At 37.8% G+C, this 19,855-nt stretch overlaps 3 protein-coding genes across 3 annotated transcripts in view; all 3 read right to left on the reverse strand.

The window, feature by feature from the left end:
- Window positions 1-445: 445 nt before the first annotated feature.
- LOC128890778 (succinate dehydrogenase [ubiquinone] flavoprotein subunit, mitochondrial-like) lies at window positions 446-5,305 on the reverse strand. The gene is made up of 7 exons (XM_054149619.1): window positions 5,022-5,305; window positions 4,435-4,630; window positions 3,523-3,720; window positions 2,496-2,690; window positions 1,547-1,690; window positions 1,345-1,455; window positions 446-571 (listed from the first exon to the last, which is right to left on the reverse strand). Exons 1-7 carry the CDS (start codon window positions 5,225-5,227, stop codon window positions 485-487), a joined length of 1,137 nt encoding a protein of 378 aa, XP_054005594.1. The 5' UTR covers window positions 5,228-5,305; the 3' UTR covers window positions 446-484.
- Window positions 5,239-9,909, reverse strand: LOC128890602 (succinate dehydrogenase [ubiquinone] flavoprotein subunit, mitochondrial-like). Its single transcript, XM_054149255.1, has 6 exons — window positions 9,700-9,909; window positions 8,743-8,757; window positions 8,552-8,633; window positions 7,853-8,080; window positions 6,860-7,146; window positions 5,239-5,406 (listed from the first exon to the last, which is right to left on the reverse strand). The coding sequence occupies exons 1-6, from the start codon at window positions 9,907-9,909 to the stop codon at window positions 5,239-5,241; spliced, it is 990 nt and encodes a 329-aa protein (XP_054005230.1).
- A 184-nt stretch (window positions 9,910-10,093) lies between these two features.
- Window positions 10,094-19,855, reverse strand: part of LOC128890603 (uncharacterized) — a 17,920-nt gene continuing 8,158 nt past the window's right edge. Inside the window, exons 6-9 of the mRNA XM_054149256.1 lie at window positions 19,029-19,824; window positions 17,585-17,668; window positions 14,901-15,857; window positions 10,094-14,150 (exon numbers count right to left, since the gene is read on the reverse strand). Coding sequence (XP_054005231.1) covers window positions 13,937-14,150; window positions 14,901-15,857; window positions 17,585-17,668; window positions 19,029-19,824 — 2,051 coding nt within the window. The 3' untranslated portion in view covers window positions 10,094-13,936. The remainder of the gene's footprint in view (window positions 14,151-14,900; window positions 15,858-17,584; window positions 17,669-19,028; window positions 19,825-19,855) is intronic.

The following is a 19,855-nucleotide window of genomic DNA, read 5'->3' on the forward strand; positions in this document are numbered from 1 at the left end:
CCTAAACAATATTCATTACCTATTCGATAATTTTATTGTTAAAAGCAATAACAACAGTAACGTTATTGCTCCTAAGATCAACGTAGTTTTAGATGAAAATTTTGCGTTGCTCGGAACGTTGGAGAAAGAAAAAATATATTTTATACAATCTTGGTCACGTATACAAATTTTTAATCAATTTACACTAGTAAGATAGTATTCGGCGAGCAATAAAAGACAAAAGTCGCTCGAATTATGCAAATAAAATGGCATAGGGGTCTACGTCTCCGGTCGGAATTAATTAGTTGTATAATGTGTTGCTCGTTAAACGTTGCAAACGGAATGGATAAGGGACATGCATGATAAACGACAAAATCGGACCGTCGGCGTCGTTACAATTCCGCGATAACGTGGTCTTTCGCCGATTTTAATTGCGTCGGCGGACACGTAAAACATTCACATTGTTTCGTAGCAAAAACGCCACGCTACAGGCAGAAAGTTGTGATCAGTACGTCCGAACAGCTGGCGGAACGTGTTTGGCCTCTGCCTCGTCCAATGTCGAGTCGATGACGGGTCGATAAGATATGCTGATCTGCAAAAATGTTAACTGTAAAACACGGTTTGAATTACAGTTTGGCGTAAAGAAATTACTTAGAAAAGATCATTCTAAACTGTGAATCTTTATGCAAGATAAAATCTTTACATCCGTACCTACAAAAATTCAACCATAATACAAATTTATTCTACCTCTGCAAATATTATAATGCAAACATTACTTTCAATATTCTTTAGATTATTGCATACTATGTGCGTTTCGTAGTTTATTGCACATTCAAATTTCTATATCTATGAATGCACAGAATTCCACGGTCTAGTAATTATTAGAAGGCGCAGTAAGTTGAAACATTTTCTTCGAACCCTTCAGACCTGACTTGTTTTTAGAGACGAAACATTTATTTTTTAATAGATACATACTAACAAGGAAACATCGGTGAATCTGTTTTGGTTATTTTCAGATGCTGACGTAAAAATTTTAATCGAATTAACGTTGGACGTTATTTCAAATTTCGGATAACAATTTTATGCTTCGTGTATAATTGTCGATTAAAAAGAAAACGAAGAAATTCAGAAATATGATAATCAGAGTACGGATGTTTATGCAAAATCATATTTTCAGATTCAGGCAAGGAATTTAGATTTAAATGTTAGTGTATCTTATCTTCTAAATATAATGTTACAGTATACACTCTAGAATTTTCTTGTTGATATTTTATATATTTTTGCATTTATGAACATCCTCGTTCATCTTTCCATATTTTCACTTATCGTAAACGCTTAAACATCCGCAGTCTGATGATAACTCACTGATCCATCCTCGCGTGCCCACGTCAGCGTATGTTTGCGCCAGTGGTCGATGTACGCACGTTTTTTCTGATCATTGAGGGGTTTCGTGTAATCGTACTCGTCGATTCTTTCCTGCGAATAGAATTTTTTCAATTTTCTCGTGAATTTTCTTAAAACAATCGGACAAAAAAAAAAAGTAGAAGAACGATTATTGTGCGAATACCTTGTAATCGTCCCGAGCGTGTGATCCTCTGGATTCTTTTCTATTCTCCGCCGCGTAAACAATGTGCATACTAACCAGCATCATGTTTTGTAATTCTATGGCTTCTACGAGTTCTGTATTCCAAATTAATGACTGGTCTTGAACCTGAATTTAGAAGAGACAAAGTGAGACAAAACGAAAGCGCAAACGACCTCCAGATTAATAAAATCTATATATACTATTAATTTAACTAATACATCAATTTTACCAGACTCTTCAAACATGTTTTCTGGTTTAAACAATTTTTCACTGAACGTTAAGAAGTTATTACCGAACGGAAATGTTAAACTATTATTAGCGCAGTTGCCATTAATATTGGCCGTGCTCATTCATATTATATGTTACAAAAAATAAATCTGTGACTAATTTTTGAAGAAACATATCATTCTACAATAATACTTTGAATAATTCTAGTGTAAATTTATTTGAATGAAAAAAAATTACAACACAGTTGCACGAGCCCTTAGGCAGCGTCTATTTCGCCCCTATGTAGGGTCACTACTGTATCCTTGCCAGGACAATGACAAAGGGATAAAGGATAGGATAAGCTATGTTAACCCTTTGCACTCGAGAGGTGTCTCTCAGTCACCACTAGGTTTCCTTTAGCTCTAATTTCTTTGGAGTTCGAAGTGTCAATAAAATAATTGTCGGCGAGGCAAAGGTAACCTTATTTTCAAATCTCAAATCAGAGATCTCATTTTCGAAGTAAATCTAAGCGTAGCATTCGCGACAATAGAATGCTAAGAAAGCATCTCGAGTTTCAGATAGATACCAGAAAAAAAGGGCCTCGAGCGCAAAGGGTTAAAAGCGACGAAACAGACGAAACGAAAGAAGTATTCGATATTTATCGGGTCATGTAACAGATTAAAAAGGTTTGATCGTATTGAAGAATTTCGATCAATTCACCTACACATAAGTCCGGTAGATCGCAGGTGTAAAGCCGCGTCATCTCGCGGCATCCTCGCTGCAATATGTGACAGGTTCTGAAGACAGAGCAATATCGGTGCATTGTTTGCTGCATCTCCTCCCGCAACTCGGCAACAGGAATGCAGCCTTTTGCGTAACGGGTCGCGTCGAAACGACAAATTGATTGTTCGCTAACAGCCTGTTCCCGAACACGACGTGCAATAAGAAAACACTCTACAATTATGACAATTAAAAATGTTCTGCTCTCGAGACAATCGACTCGACTATCAAATCATTATTGCATTCGCAACAAGTGAATCGAAATGGTGGAAAGAAGAAACACTCGTTCTTAACACTTTCCATTGCGATTCAATCTTATCCAATAGTTCCCGAGAAAAACATTCTTGAAAATATGCTTCTTTTTTTGTGCGTTCACAGTGAAATGCCCCCTTAATGTACTTAGCAATAGCACGAAGTAATTATTGTCAGTCTAGATTGGCATATACTACCGTAGAGAATTCTTTTTTGAATTAAAGACTGTTTCTAAATAGCCCGGTAGATAAAGCGTTAATATGCGGGCACTTTTTAGAGGGTAAGCTCTCTCGACACCCATCACCAGTACGAATCGAAAAATCTTTAACCAATTCGCGAACTGCGGCTTCGTTGTCGAGATATAAACAGTTGAAATTTACAGGTGTGACTTCCGTGTTTCAAAGTGCCTACACAGTTTCTTTGATCCAACGTTATATGATTAGGTTGTCCCGAAAGTTTCTTTCGTGAGATGCATTCAATTTATTTCTGTGGCAGTGTTCATAGAAATAGACGATCTAATTTCTTAGACATTGATGCTGTGACAGTAATGGAGCGAAATGAATCGTACGCGATTTTGCAATGTAACATAAAACGTAAAGTATCGTGTATGAATTAATTATTAATAAAACGAAAGAAGGTTTTGGGACAACCGAATATTATCGTGAAGCGGGACAGTCGTCGTGTCACGTAATTAGGACGATATTAAAACGTATCCTTACAGTTGACAGATCCTCGTGACGCTCACCGGGTCTGGTCATGCAATCGATATTATCGGCGATCGCTTTGCCAAAGACGACCAGCTCCAGAAGACTGTTCGCGCCTAGTCGATTGGCGCCATGAACGGATGCACACGCAGTTTCACCCGCCGCCCAGAGTCCTTCGATCACATGATCTTCCTCTTTCTCTCGCGTGATAACCTTGTCAGGAGAACGATCGGTGATTCACACGTTGACGCGTAGTCATTTAGGTAACTTGTCGTCTCGTTTTTTGTTTTTTTTTTTTTTTTGTAAGAGCAGTCTCTCGATTGTGTAACGCGCGGCGCAGAACGCAATTACTCACTTTATTGAAAAGAAGACAGGTAAATACCGAGGAGATTAGATAATATCAGAGAAATTCATATTTGAAGTCGTGTTAGATCAAACGAATGTTCAGTTTTAAAGAAATAATTCTACTTTTACTCTAGATGACATTCAAACGAAACGTCGAAAGTTTCAAAGATTCGTAAAAGGAAAGTCGTTTGCCCGGAAGCAACGAAGTAAATGATTAATTCGCATCTCAGAAATCAAAAAAAGAAAAAAAGAGAAACAACTGACGACATGCGGGCAGTCGAATGCCACTGTGGCGTTATTACCGACGATGAGTCAAACATTTAGAGAGTTAGATGTTCATTGCCAGCCCCGTGGGCATTACAATTTACAATTGACCGTTCAATGCCCTTTATGGCGCACGTTATCACAGAACAAAGCACATCCTTTCTTTATTAAAATAGAAATACGAGAGATGTCAATTCGTCAACGATTTAACGATACTTGATGTAATTTTATCGATCTCGGAATAAATCTTATTCGAGTGTCTTAATATTGTTTTGCGAAATACGTTACGCAAGCGGGGACTACGATCTCACAGCTCACCTGTGCGCGCCAATTTGTAGGTATACCTCCCATATTGTAATGTACCGTCGGGATAACAGGAATCGGTTCTTTCTCCACGTTAACGCCAGCAAACACCCAGGACAAATGTGATATCCCTGGTAGTTTCGTCCGTATAGTCTCCACTGGCAGATGATCCAGTTGAAGGTGGACGTGATCTTTCTTAACGCCAACGCCTCTAGATTATAACGAACAGAATGAATTTTACAGTCGCGTCGATACAAGGAACGAAAGTTGAATAAAAGTTCTACTTCTCCATTTCATTTTCTGAAGGGAATTTAACTTAAATCGTTGAAAAAGTCGTTTAGAGGCGATCTTAATTGAAAAATTTCAGTAGCTTTCGATCGTTACTCCACATTCGAGGCTATAACTCTAACATTTATAGAGATTTCTTTTTCAAACTTTGACACACAACATTCTCGAAATACGTATCGATGATTTCGAATGACGACGCAAAGAAAATCGATTTTATTGTTTTGACAATATTGCGCTTCTTTAAGAACATCGTCGAATGCAGCTATGAATTTAACGCATCCAAGATGATTAATATTCCATGGAAACTGCATCACCTTCCCTCGAATATTTCTATGGTTATAGCTCTCGACACGATATCGCGAGACGCTAGATCCTTCGCGTTTGGCGCGTATCGTTCCATGAAGTATTCCCCTTCGGAATTCAATAGCTTTCCACCTTCCCCTCGGCTGCCCTCCGTTATCAGAATACCACTCCCGTATATGCCTAACGGAAAAGTCGACGGATTAAGCGACGAAAGCATTTTGCACGCGGTTATTTTGCTCCCTTTACGATGTAATTACCGGTTGGATGGAACTGGATGAACTCCATGTCTTGGAGGGGTAATCCTGCTCTAGATGCCATCGCCATGCCGTCGCCGGTGCATGCGTGTGCAGCGGTGCAGGACAAAAAACACCTTCCTGCTCCACCTGTTGCCAACACCTAAGAAAAAAACAGTTAACATCGTAGCTAAATGTTACACATAATCTTATGGAATTAATTTTGTTATAATACGTCTTTGGTCCACCGCGTGGACTCGGATATAATATTTAATGGGGTGAAATGTATTCCTTTTTAACCGACTTCGAAAAGAAGGAGGTTACTCAATTCGACATGTATACAGGGTGTCCCAAAACTCGGGAAGGAGCCGGAAATGGGGGGTAGCTGAGACGATTCTGAACAACAATTTCCTTTGCAAAAATGTCGGATGGGGCTTCGTTAAGGAGATATTAAGCGAAAACCCCGACCAATCAGAGCGCGCGTAGACCGTTCGAGCGGCCGCGGTAGCGTAGGCTACGCGCTGGTGGCCGCGCTTGCGCACGCGAACAAGTGACTCGACGTGCATCGTAGGATATTGACGCGGCCGCTCAGCGCGTAGCCTTCGCTACCGCGGCCGCTCCAACGGTCTACGCGCGCTCTGATTGGTCGGGGTTTTCGCTTAATATCTCCTTAACGAAGCCCCATCCGACATTTTTGCAAAGGAAATTGTTGTTCAGAATCGTCTCAGCTACCCCCCATTTCCAGCTCCTCCCCGAGTTTTGGGACACCCTGTATATATATATATATATATATATATATATATATATATTTTTATTTTTTTTTTATTCCACTCTGTGAGTCACGCGATGAGCACATGAGTGTTTGTGCGATTATTAGACTGCGGATCTTCATGCATTTATAGGAAATATGAATGCGCAAGAACCTACGAAATGCAAACAATATGGAAGAATATAAAACAGATCGAAAGTAGAGTTCACGTTATGATATTTCGAGAATAAAATAAATTCCTATTCGGGTTCAATTTTTGTTGGCACGTTCGCGAAGATTTTATTTTGCACAAAGATCCGGAGTGATTACTATTGCTACTTAAATTGTAGTACACTTATTGGAAATGGGACACAAGTGAATAATAAAATACCGAATTTATAGATAACTTTAGCTTTATTTACTAAATTGTCACGAGCAAATCGTAGAAAGAATTTCTAGCTCTGTGCAGCGTAATTTTAACACGTCTGTTTGGTCTTTAGTAAACTACAGGAAGTGTCCTCTCAGGCACTTGAGAGGGTAGGCTATAGCCTAAACGAAAACTTTCTCTTTCGTTATTCTGCAGTGGCTGATATACCATTGTGCATTTATTCTCGGTACATTTATTTTTGTAGCAAAATGACACGTTGCTGTTTAGTAAATATTCCAACAATACTCTACAATGTATTGTACAATATTATCATTAGGTTGTCCGAAAAGTTTCTTCCGTTTCATTAATAGGTAATACATACACAATATTTTACGTCTAATGTTGCATTATTGAATTGCGTACGATTCATTTTGCTCCATTGCTGTTACAACATTAACATCTAAGAAATTAGGATGTCTATTTATTATAAACACCGCTTACCGTATGGTGAGCCCTGAAACGATGGAGAAGTCCAGTTTCCAGTTCCCACGCCAGGACGCCCTTGCAGCACCGTCCGTGCATAAGAAGATCAAGGGCAAAGTACTCCACGTAATAGTGCACCTCGTACCGTAGACTTTGCCCATATAAAGTGTGCAACAGCGAGTGACCGGTTCTATCCGCGACGGCGCAAGTTCTGTGAGCTTGGCCACCCTTGCCAAATTTCAACGATTGACCGCCAAACGCTCGCTGATAGATCCTTCCATCGTCCGTGCGACTAAAAGGGCAACCTGCAAATTCGAGAATCTTTTAATCCTGGCTAACTTGCGCAAGACCATAGTGTCTCAATTATTGAGACATTAGAGTTCATTAGAGTACTGTATCATGATAGCAGGGTTGCGAGTGATTTATTACTTTTCAAATTAATTTTCGTCTTTAATTGACGACCAATTACAAACAATGCAATTAAAAATTATTTAATCAAAATTGAATTAAGCAGAATTAATCGAAAGTCGTTTAATTGACGATTGATACGAGCAAATTTAATCGAAGGTATTTCGTTGACGATTACTTTAAGCAGAATTAATTCAAAGCCATTTAATTGACGATTGATTTAAGCAGAATTAATCCAAGCTATTCAATTGACGATTTGTTTGTATCCTCGATGTTAAAAGACATTTATATAAAATTTAATTAATTGTATAACTTCATTAATGGAAAATGTTTCTCAAAATGACGAAACAAAATTACTTATACCACTATGATTATCACTCTTTTAAATAATACAAAACATTATATTGATATTATTGATATTATAACATTAATTGATATAACGGTAGTTATCCTTCAATCTACAGAAAATCCTGCAAAGGTCCATAAATATTTAATTACCAAAGACAAACTGTCGAGTTACACAAATCTATATAATTTATTTACAAGACGAAATTAAAGTGAAGCTCTGGAAACTCTAGTCAATCAATCGAAATTAAGAATTACCATAATTCTCCAGCTCGAAGACTGCGCGTGGCGCTTCCCTGGTCATAAAGTGTATCGCATCCTGATCACCTAGCCAGTCAGATCCTTTAACCGTATCGTACATGTGGTACAGCCAGTTATCCTCCTTTTCGGTATCGATGGCGGCATTTATACCTCCTTGGGCAGCCACCGTGTGAGATCTCGTCGGAAATAATTTTGTGACCACTGCCACTCTGTACCCCTTACTTCCTATTCGATCGCGTAAACAAGTAAAAACGAGATTGAATAGTAGCAAAATAGCAGGGAACATTTTAATTCGATGGTGTAAAAGAGTAAAAATAAAATTGCGGACTGTTTCGTAATCACTAATTGTAAGATTTGAATTAGTCTAAAATTAGACTAATCATTAGTAGAGTAATTACTAGTAAGATTAGACTAATTGTAAGATATTTTCTATTCGATGACGTAAAAGAGTAAAGTATTGTAGTAGGGCATCTTATTTCTATAGTTTCCGGTGAATTCGAACGATTAAATTATTATTTCGAATTATTTTTTATTCAAAATGATTAGACTTGGTTTTCATTTCGTATTATTACACGTATATCTCTTTCGACGAAATAGCACAAATTCGATCCGAACACATTAATGCTTGAATGCCTTAATATTTTAATATAATATAATCTTAATATAATATTTGGCATTTTAATTAATGAAATTTACCTAAACCAAACGCTGCTCTTAATCCCGCACCTCCAGCGCCTACAATCACGACATCGTAACAATGATCTATCATGGGATAGTTCTGCAAGAAATGTTTCACATTTTTGGCACAGTTTAGAAAGGATGTTAACAACCTAAAGATTTATTATTATCGTTATTGTATTGTCTCAAAAGTTTCTTTCGCGACTTACACTCTGTTGTTTCGTCTACAAGCGTTTATATGTATAAATAAACAATGTTAGTACTCAGAAGTTTATGTTATCCTTTTATCGTTTAAGTATATCAAAGCAAAGATGGTATTTGATGTTGCATTGTTAAAAAAAAAAAAAAAAAAAAAGGCAACACTGGCAACGATACTGTAAACAAAATTCGCACCGTTTATAGGAGTTGTTCCACAAGTGTTAAAACAGTTCGTAGTTTGTTTAGAATGTTCAGTGCTGGTTATTTTGAACTCGAAGACGAAGACTGCAGTTGAATAAATCATGATATAAAAATGTTCACGGATGGATATCTTGCTAGCAAATCAATTTTGGAAAGATGGTCGCTGTTATGCCGCCTTGAAAGAGGTGAAAGAAGGTAATAGATCGAAATGGATCGTGTATGCAGCTCGTTGTCGGTGATGTCAGTAATATCACAAAACAAAAATCATTTATTATATTTACAAAGAAAATCCATACAATTTTTCACATTCCCTCAATCACACATTTCAAAAGAGCACATATGTACATACGTATAGTTGTAAAAAGAAAATGTCGAAGCAGTTCGCGTGTTTCATTATCACGAAGTAAATATGTAAATTTAAACTACAGTCACAAATGATATGCGTTATTAATTTCTATTGTACAACTATCAATTCCAAGTACATTTATATAACATTCAAAATTTCGTAACTATTAAAGTTGGTGTATAGGTAGATTGTAACGTCCATCGGGTCGAGATTCAGTGGATCCGTCGTAACGAACACGAGTTTGAGGATTTAAAAGTTTGGCATTACAACGTAAGACAAAATGACGAGTAAATATCTGTACTTGAACTAGAGTTATAAATGTGCGATTCTGATAGGCACAGAATCAATTTCTACACCTAATACTTACTAACAAAACGAAAGAAACTTTTAGGACAAGCTAACGTTTGCAGTGAAACTTTACATTGTCACCGTTCTCTAGGCCACATTTCGCTTTCTCGCCAGGACTGACGTTTACGTGTATGCTCCGCGAACCTTTCCTGTCTAAGCGTTGAGGTTGTGAGACTAACCGTCGCGTCAACGAGGCATTGAAATTTCTGTCGAGCGACAGCAGCTTCCGATAATCGTTGTTCTTTAGGAGATTTCGTGGCAAACGATGTATGGTTCGTAACATTTCAAACACCCAAACTGTTACTGAAAATTGCGTTCACCTCGGAAGCCATTACATTCCCAGAACCTTGACCCTCGTTTGTTAAAAGAAGTAAGAACCAAACACGCTACTTTCAGAGGGTAAGGAGCGGAGGACACGGACACAGTTGGTGCTTCGCAATTGTCGTAATCGGTAATGGGTCGACACGATACAGTATTGTCTCGAAATATGCAACTACTTTCTCTCTCTATGCACATCTTTATGTACATACGTTAGAGTAACGTGATTGGCTACTTAAAATATTTATTTATAAAGACTTGGTTTTGGATGTAGTAGCAGTTGGATTTAGTAACAGTATGCAGGAATTAATGTCAGTCTAGATTGAAATATACTAACGTAGAATATTCTTTTTCGAATTGCAGACTGTTTTTAAATACGCTCTCAACATTAACAAATAATTGTATCATATATTAGGTGACGTATATATAGTACATTGAAAATTAAATGTAAAATTTCTTCTTTTTTCTTCTACTTTCTTCTTTTTTATTTACTGAAATACGCTGATCAGGAGCTACAACATCGTACAAGATAGACGTTTCTAACACGAATTGAAAAGACCAAGGGATTTAGTATTAATGGTATGGTATCGAAAAGTAATTCTAGCCCTGCCTGCTTCGTAAACATTACTTCGGTCCACTTTGTTGCAATCGAGTCGTGCAAAACGCTACACTTTGTGCGTTCTTGTGTACGACTGTACGTACAATGACATATGCTACGTGTGAAGATGTGTTAAGCAATCGGTAACCACCAAGTATTTGCTTGCATTTCGTACAAGCATAATTTTATTGCACTTGCAAAAATACAGTTCGAAACATAGACGATTTATTGTTACATATGTATATTACGATAGTATACAATTAATTGGACTTTACTCGATGGCTTAGTTTCTATGGGTTCTCTCTTTGGTATTCTTTAGACACCAGAGAATTAATCTGCCTTCCTTAGATCGTATTTGCCTTAACGAACATTTTTCAACACTTTATCTACCAGCCTATTTCGAGACGGTCTACAATTTAAACAAGAACTGAGCTCTGATAGATCACTAACATATCCAATTGCAGAATTATGAAGGAGGTATGTAGATAAATATAAATGTAAAGGAATGTAGAGCAAGAGTTACTTTAAAGGCTTAATAATATTAAGTTAATATACCTATATATAAAACTATACGGCAGATTCGTAGCAATTTCACTCTCGTTTAATACATGTATTATCTGTTAGATTCGTTTAAAAAGATGAGTGTCGGGCGAGTCATTCGCTACTTCTACTTTTATTTTTCAGTAAAGCGTTTAATTAAGGACCATTTGTTAACATGGCACGGTAAATTGTACCACGGAATTGCCTATTTCTAACAGGTATCTCTAAACTTACGGTATAATTATTTGGTTCTACACACGTAAACAGTGATTGGAATATATCGCGTGTCCGATTTCTTCTCCCTTCTTTCTTCCTTGTGCTCACTTATATAAATAACTTGTAAAACGGTTACACTAGGGATTTCATATAAAAGAAGACGACTACCAACGTGTTGATCGTTCACTGGAACACGTAAAAATACGCAAACGAAGAGATCGACAATGAACAAAATGACAGAGAACATCGCTGACCATTTATTTCCGCTTGTGAAGCGCGATTCTCTCGTGTATTGTTGGGAGGCGAAGAGAAAATTGGTCAGAAAATCGAACTCTTTCCAGTTCGGACTCTTTCAGAAGAAGGCGTAAAGAATACAGAGAATAATCGGTATTTTACTCGAATAATCGAGTTTGTCGTGATAGCGATTACACGCTTAGAAATTCTCATCGATACTAAATTAATCTACCTGACCAAAATTGTGATCGTTGAGTCCGATATCTATTTATTCTTTTTAATTCTTTAGTACAATAAGGAAGGTATAAAAAGATGTAGTTTATACATGGGTCAGGTCTCTCCAACTCCCAGCAGTAGATATATGTATGTATAAAATTTAAGAAACGCAAACGTGATATTTCGCATCGGTAACGGTGACTACACTTATTGTAAATCAAATGGAATTTAATTAAAATATATCCGTCCATTATTTTCAGGCAAATGTGCGCTGTATACAGGTTGTTGAAAAAGGTTTTTACGAGTGTATGGTAGTTTCTAGAGGGAACGACAGCTTAAACGTTACATATTACGCCAGTCGAGCAACGATACAATTTTCGCAGTTCACTCGTTCACTGACGATTTTAGAAAGATTCGAAAAGACAAAATCAACGAACTACGGTCAAACTTTAATTTTTAAGAGTTATTTCAAAGCGTAGCGCCGTTAAAAATAACATACGCTTCTTGTTGAGTTAGATTCATGGAAAGGAAGTTTTAAAGTGAAATCCTTGCATTGATTATAGTTTAATGAAATTGTAAATTTTTAAGAGTTATTTCAAAGCGTAGCGCCGTTAAAAATAACATACGCTTCTTGTCGAGTTAGATTCATAGAAAGGAAGTTTTAAAGTGAAATCCTTGCATTGATTATAGTTTGATGGAATTATATAAACCGACATTATACGTATCATAGAATAAATATATAATCAACTGTCGATTATATTCTCGATTCTATCATCTGCAATTGACATTCGTTTCTCTCGTGTTCCGTAATACTGAGAATTTCATTCCTCTGCTTATCTTTGTTACAACTCTGAATGGCCGGAGTAATGACTAGAGTACATTGGTGTTTTAACTTTTAGCGTGCCTCGCTTCGGGATGCAAGAATAGAATCTTGTTTTTTTTTAATATTCGTTTAAATATATTTAAAATAATTTTTTTTTCAATTCCTTCGTGCCGACACTTTTCCATCCACGCTCACAAAGAGACCTACGTACACGATAAATACTTGTGTCTCATTCAAGATCGATTACACTAGTTTCCAGCCAGAATGTAAATTCGATGCCACAATTTTTTTTTCTTGTATATTTCGGCCTACCGAACTCGAAAATCGCAATGAACGAATTTTTCTATGGTTAGGTTTTTTTTTTATATGAACTTTCGAATTTTCTTTTTCGATTTTTTTCTGAGATTCCTTCACATTTTAGTGGTACATATCACGAGGTACAAACACTCGATTGGGTCGCGCAAGATGCCATATCGAAGGTAATCGGATTTACAATTGTTTTTTTAACGATAATTGTTTAAAAATTCGAATGAAAATTCAAAAATTCATATAACAAAAAAACGTATTCATAGAAAAACTTTTCATTGCGATTTTCGAGCTTAGCAGACAAAAATTGTGGCATCGAATGTACATATTTTATTTTTATTTCGTAAACTAGCGTTATTTTTAATATTATTTTGTGTATAAGGTAAACGCACCAGTTGTAGAGGTCGAGCCAGTAGCGGACAATTTTCGAAAAACAGAACGTGAAACGTTAGCAGCGTTACTTGTAATAAAATACAATCTGGAAACAGGTTCGTTGATTGTCCGTTTTCGATATTATATGAAAAAAGTTTGTGCGTCTATCTAATTATTCTCTTTATTATTTAATCTTGAAAAAAAGCCCACGATGGAAGTAAATCTCGCCATTATTTTTCTGATGCGTTTATGCATCCATCTAATTACTCTTATTGTTCTTTTAACTTTTCATTCTTAACGTTTTCCCAACTGTAAACTACTGTTTTTGTTCTTTCGATAGGTCAGCTGCTAAAACAATCTCCCAGTTTTAGAGAAAAGTGAAACCTTGAAAAATGATGATATTAACTATCTAGGTAGACAAAGACGACATTGTCTGCTCCAATGCTTTGGTACAGTAATCGAATAATCCTTGTTGGGAAATGTAATATCTGAGAGAAGAAAAAGTCGAAGGTGTTCGCTATTGGTGCTTTCATCTTATTTAATGTATTTTTCTAACCGCGAGCTAAAAAAAAACTGTGTCATGGACTATTGTGCTTTTTATCTTGCCACAGTACCGAAGGACAATTCAAATCATCCATAGATGTCTGATCGATACTTGAAGTCGTTGCTTAGTGTTGTCGAGGATCCTCAAAGGACGAGTCTCCTAATGCCGCACTCGCAACAGAATTTCGCTGTTTCAGGGAACTTGGAACCGCATTCGTGGCAAAACTTGGACATTTTGCATTTAGGCGTCGACGTGACTCCGTCGCCGTCGCGACGATTGTGCCTTGGCAAGTCTTCGTCCAGGCGTCCAGCCACGTCGTTGGTGCTGCGTCCGTGGTGCGAATATTTTCGATTTAAACTGAGGGGAACAAATTGAATGGGATTTTAGGCAGAGATGGGCAAAACAGTAGGCTTCGAATAAATCTGAGGTGTGTCGATGTGTTTGTCTCGTTTTCTCTTTTGAACATTTTCCAAATAGAACCTTACAGAAACCGCTTCAAAATAATACTTCTTGTATTTATTTTATGAATAAATTTTAGGGAAAGAAATAATTCACCAACCATTCCTACATATTTTTAGAGTATATAGTAAAATTCAAATGTGCCATTGAATTTTTCTTAAAAATTGAAATTAACTTTCTGGACAACCGAATAATATATACAGGGTGTCCCAAAAATGTTGTAACACCTTGAAATGGGTGATTCGGGAGGTGATTTGAAACAACTTTTTCCTTAGCAAAAATGTTGTCCGAGGCTTCGTTGAGGAGATATTAACGGAAAACACTGACCAATCAGAGCGCGCGTATACCGTTGGAGCGGTCGCGGTAGGCGTGGCTACGCGCTAGGCGGCCGCGCTCATACGCTACCACGGCCGCTCCGACGGTATACGCGCGCTCTGATTGGTCGACGTTTGTCCGTTAATATCTCCTCAACGAAGCCTCGGACAACATTTTCGCTAAGGAAAAAGTTGTTTCAAATCACCTGGCCGATCACCCACTTCAAGGTTTTACAACATTTTTAGGACACCCTGTATAGTAAAACTCAAATGTGCCTTTGTATTTTTCTGAAAAATTGCCACGAACTTTCTGGACAACCGAATAATATATAACCTGCTATATGCCGAGTCCCCACTGAGTTTGCTGTGGTCCTGCCTCTTGTAACTCTCGGGTGAAGAGAGGTCCTCGTCGCTGGTCTGATCGCTGCGACGTCTGCCGTGTACGGAGCTAGAGACGGACAAGGAATCATCCTTTAGGAGGGACTTCAGGGAAGGAAAAGAGCCGTTCTCGTCCTCGAACGAGGTCATCAGCTCGTCGAACACAGAGTTCGAACGCTTGATGTCCACGTCGGAGGACACTATGGAGCTAAGACTAAGGTTGCTCCTCGATAGGTTCACGTAATTGTTATTTCTATTATTCAAGCTGGCGTTCGAGGACCTCCGACTGTCGTTACTATTACGAGACAATTCCTTGGAATCCTGAGAGCTGTCGGAGGTTTTCCTGTCCGGAGTGCTTTTAGGAGCAGAGGCAGCACGGACGGAGAAAGAACGACCGACGGCAGGTTGAGTATGAACAACCGTGGCGTTGTCGAGGATTTTACGAGATCTGTCCGTGTTAGAAACGAAACTTCTGGCACCAGGTGATGCGTCGTCTACCACGTCTCCTCCTAAAGCTTTCGATTTATCGATAATCACTCGTCTGCCCAGCTCTCTGGCCGGCGATCTCTTTTCCCCGTCCGGTTTCGTGCCAGGCGCCTTCGACTCTTGCTTGCTGTCATTGAGGAAAACCTCGCGCGACAGCGAGTTGGTCTCGGTCGAGTCGCTCGAGAAATCAGAGACGAGGTCGTCGAATTCCGTGGGCGGTGCTATCACGGACGATCGTTTTTCTGGGTTAGACAGAGACTGTTGTTGGTAGGGATACTTGACGAAAGCGGAGGAGTGAGACAGGGGAAAGAAGGTTTCGCGGTTTTGCTCAATTGGCGGACTGTCCGTCGCGGATTGCTCGCTAACGTCAGAGAGCAGCTCGTTCATCTGCTGCTCTGCCAGCAGGAAGGGATCGTAATCCTTACCGCTGAAAGCAGGAAGAAGCGTTTAATACGACGAGCAATCGAACGTATTTATTAAAAGTATTTATTAAATGTCCTCCTAGGGTTAAACGTGCTGTAGCAGAACCAGGCTGGTGATAAAAGAAAATTTGCTGAACAAGATCATCTCTCACCTCGTGCGTAGATTAAGGGACGAGTGTGGTCCAGCTAATGTATTTTTCTGATCCGTATAATTTCCAGGTGTAATTAATTATTGTTATTGAAACTGTTTCTTACATAAAGGGACGTTCAACGAAGAAAATTTGACAGCGTAGATTTAATTTGAATGTATACATACGTACAGATATATGTAGTAGTCGCAAGGAAAGGATTCAGTAAAAACGATGGGATAGAGGAGATGAGTGGAGCCCTGGGAAAACGTCTGATAGATAAAATCAGAAAATTTCTTTCTTTAGTAGGTACGTAAAATGCGTATGTACCTTAATTTGCAAAAAAAAGAAAATTGTTAATTGCAAAAATGGCGGCAAATCACACGAAGATGAACGATACATGTCGACCGTTATTTTGCAATGACTTTATGCTATAATAATAATTCATTAAGAGTCGAGGTTCGTTAGTATATAAACTTAATTACCTTCAATTTAAGCATTGAATCAAGTGCCACCGTTTAGACCGAATCCTTTCCTTGCGACTACTATGTATACATTTAATGTAGACATGTATATATACATTTAAATTAAATGTACACTGTCAAATTTTCTTCTTTGAACGTCCCTTTATATGTAAAGAAAAGCTTTAATAACAAAAATTAATTATATCTGGAAACGATATGCATTAGAAAAATACATTAGCTGGACCAGACCTTTCCCTCTTAATTTTATCAACAAACGCGTCAATTTCTCGGACGAAACTGTTGACACTATCCTAGAGAACGATCGATGAACCGCAACGATAAACACGTAGCGAGATATAATGATGCGTACACAGAAAAATCGGATAAGCCTTTCAGCGTCGGGCAAACATAGAAGCAAATCTTTGCACGATGCTACGGATAAATTCGCGTGGCTATAATACATGCGATGGAAGAATACGCCGACGAACGTGCCAAGATTAAATTTGCGGTTCGAATGGCTGAATATATTTCGAGAAAGTCCAATTTCAATCTTTCATCGATACACAGTGTGATGACTATATGGCCGTTTAGAACAAAATTCTTAATTTTCAAAGTAACGAACGATTTTGATTTAACTATAGGACGAAAGCCACGTTCCTTGATACATACAAAACTATACATACAAGATGCGACCGAATGACATGTACCAGCGGACACGAGGTGGTTCCTTGTGAAAAAAATTAAGAACAAAATATGGAATAAAATTTTTTTATTTTAAAATTTTACCTCGAAGGTATTGGAATATTAAAATCAACTTGTAACAAATATTGTATCAGTGGCACGTGTTTGAATAAAATTCATAGATATTTTCTGAAATTTTATGACATTCAACAAACGGAAATTTCAACAATAAAATGGCGTATCAAGTAAAAACGATCGATAATATTGAAAACTACATTCTTTTACTAATATTTCGAGAATGAACATTGTCCATCAAGCGACACACTGTGCGATGGATAGCTCTCGCGTGACGAAATGAAACGATTTCCTTGTTTGTTTGTTTGGTTTTTTTTTTTTTCTTTTGTTGCGAAAAACCAGAAATCTGACTTGGCAATTCGTTGAACCGCCTGAACCACTTACGTTCTACCGCTAAGTACAAGGTTAAAATCTGGTCTTCTGCGCACGTAATTGCTCCATACGGGACGTAATGGCAGTATCAAATTCCTACAATGTTGTACTTGTATTAGCATCTCTAACAAGGGAGCACAGTGACTGTTATTTCTATGGAATTTTGCGCGAAAGCGCGAGAGGGAAACTGTTGTTCGCATAAGAGCCACCCCGTTTATTCGTGACTGCATCATTTCTAAATTACAGATGATATTGAAAAATGTTTCGAATGAAAGTTGCGCTATTTTTTTGTAACACGTAAATTACTAGAAAAAAAGATGTTGTTTTCTCCTAGTAATTCACCTAGTAATTTGATCTACTTGTACTAATTTTCCTACTAATTTATTTATTATCGTTACAACTTGACATTTTTCCTCGGTCTCACGCACTGCAAGGGAGCATATACTATAATATTGTACGTGCAAGTATAAAGCCAAATATCGAAGCAATCTGTGTGTGTTCATTAGTACGAAGCCTGGCATTATTAATACAAGAAAAGTATGGCCAGTAAATATTTCGATTTAAATTAGTGTTACGAACGAATGAATGTAAAGGTATAGAATTAATTTCTGCAACTAAAATATCACTATAATTTGTCATTTCTACTTGTTTAGATTTTCAGAAGTAACGCAATCTTTGTTTGAAATATTTGTCAACATCCTTTTGCAATTTAGACATTATACAGGATGTCCCAAAAAATGTTGGAGTTGGATTCATAAATATGAATATGAATATGAATAAAAATGTGTAATAACTCGTTATACATATTTTAGAGTTTCGTATATGTGTTTATTAACACAACTGTAATGTTTTTTTTTTTATAATAATAACAACAACGCTTGTTTTACTTGCATAGATTACATAATTTTTGTAATTACCCATTTGGTTGGAGTGAAAACGATTCTGCGTGGGATAGTAAACGATGTAAGTAAGTGATTAACGTTGTTCAACGAAGAGTTAATTATAAATAAAAATGTGAATAACGCATGATACACAAATCCGCAATGATGCGAATTTATTCGTATTCATATTTATGAATATCTCTGTAACGCCATTTCAGTCCCGAGTTTTAGCATTTATAGAGACTTTACTGTATTAGGGTATTCGGATAACGAGGGTACGGATACGGGAGTCTCTGTTGTATCTCATCGTCAGTAACGGCGCGATCAATAATTGTTATTCTTTCTTTAATGGCTTAAAGTATCGGTTTCTATAACATATCATATTTTCAGCAACTTCCTAAATTGCATTTCGATTTAAATTCAAACAATTCGCATGAAAATCTGTACGTTCCATAAGAGTCTGCGTTAAAACTACAAAGTTGTCCGTCTAATCTGACTCAGGATGAAAAAAGGTTACCGACCACTGTTACAAAGGGTAACCATCGCTCTCTAATGATCTGCCAGCCCATTCCTACCTTGGCTGTATCAAGGACGAGGTACTGGGAACAGGTGGAAGTACACGAATATTCGGATGTCTCTTAAGAAACCTGCTCGCCCCCTGATACGGTGGATCGAGATTAATCAATCGATTCTTCGTGGCCTTGGACGCCTTCTCCCAATACGTCTGAGTATTAACGGTCTCTGCGTCGCCATAATTTTCCTTAACCACTACTCTCGATCCCTTGATCTCAGGTAATATCCTGAATCTGATGCTTCTATTCCTCGTGCCAAACTCTTCGATGGTCTCTACCTCGACTGCTTCGACTTGCTTAACGCCGGTAACCTCAGTCGCGTCGATGGCCGACAAACTATCACTCCTCTCCTTCAACTTATTCCTATTTCGATTTTCAAGGATTTCATTATCAACGTCCAATGCTTTTGATCGACGCGACTTTAAACTCGATCGACTCGTCGATGTATTCTTGAGCTTGACTCGAGGCTCTGATAACACGATCGACTTGAAATCTCGAACTTGGACGCTATCGTTTTTGCCTGAGAGAGGCTGAAATTTCACTGCGTCTCGCGAGACCTGTCCGTCGACGGTATCGTCGCTATCATAATCGAAAACGTTGGACACATGATTCTTGTAAATCTCTTGCACTTCGTTCGTTACAACGTCGCTCATTTCGAGGATCGAGTTTATGAAGGTGTTCGTAAAGGATCTGTTACCTAGACCGTCGGTTGTATCATGGTCTAGCTTGCAACTTTGATCAGTTTCCCCGTGGCTAACTTGCATTTGTGACGATTCTCCCATAATCATCTCACGTTTCTCTAGTTTATTAGAATTCTCATTCATGTCCTC

This window comes from Hylaeus anthracinus, unplaced genomic scaffold (assembly GCF_026225885.1).
Source record: "Hylaeus anthracinus isolate JK02 unplaced genomic scaffold, UHH_iyHylAnth1.0_haploid 12001, whole genome shotgun sequence".
NCBI lineage: Eukaryota > Metazoa > Arthropoda > Insecta > Hymenoptera > Colletidae > Hylaeus > Hylaeus anthracinus.

What these genes read in the sequence shown, in the direction of transcription:
- LOC128890778 (XM_054149619.1), bottom strand. Translation starts at nt 5,227, where the DNA reads ATGCTTTCGTCGCTTAATCCGTCGACTTTTCCGTTAGGCATATACGGG. An exon ending in CTACAAATTGGCGCGCACAG is followed by an intron (nt 3,721 to 4,434) that starts GTGAGCTGTGAG and finishes TCTCCTGACAAG; the next exon opens with GTTATCACGCGAGAGAAAGA. An exon ending in GGGCACGCGAGGATGGATCA is followed by an intron (nt 572 to 1,344) that starts GTGAGTTATCAT and finishes ACATTTTTGCAG; the next exon opens with ATCAGCATATCTTATCGACC.
- LOC128890602 (XM_054149255.1), bottom strand. Translation starts at nt 9,909, where the DNA reads ATGTTACGAACCATACATCGTTTGCCACGAAATCTCCTAAAGAACAAC. An exon ending in AAGAGCAGCGTTTGGTTTAG is followed by an intron (nt 8,081 to 8,551) that starts GTAAATTTCATT and finishes GCGATCGAATAG; the next exon opens with GAAGTAAGGGGTACAGAGTG. An exon ending in CTTCGAGCTGGAGAATTATG is followed by an intron (nt 7,147 to 7,852) that starts GTAATTCTTAAT and finishes TCGAATTTGCAG; the next exon opens with GTTGCCCTTTTAGTCGCACG.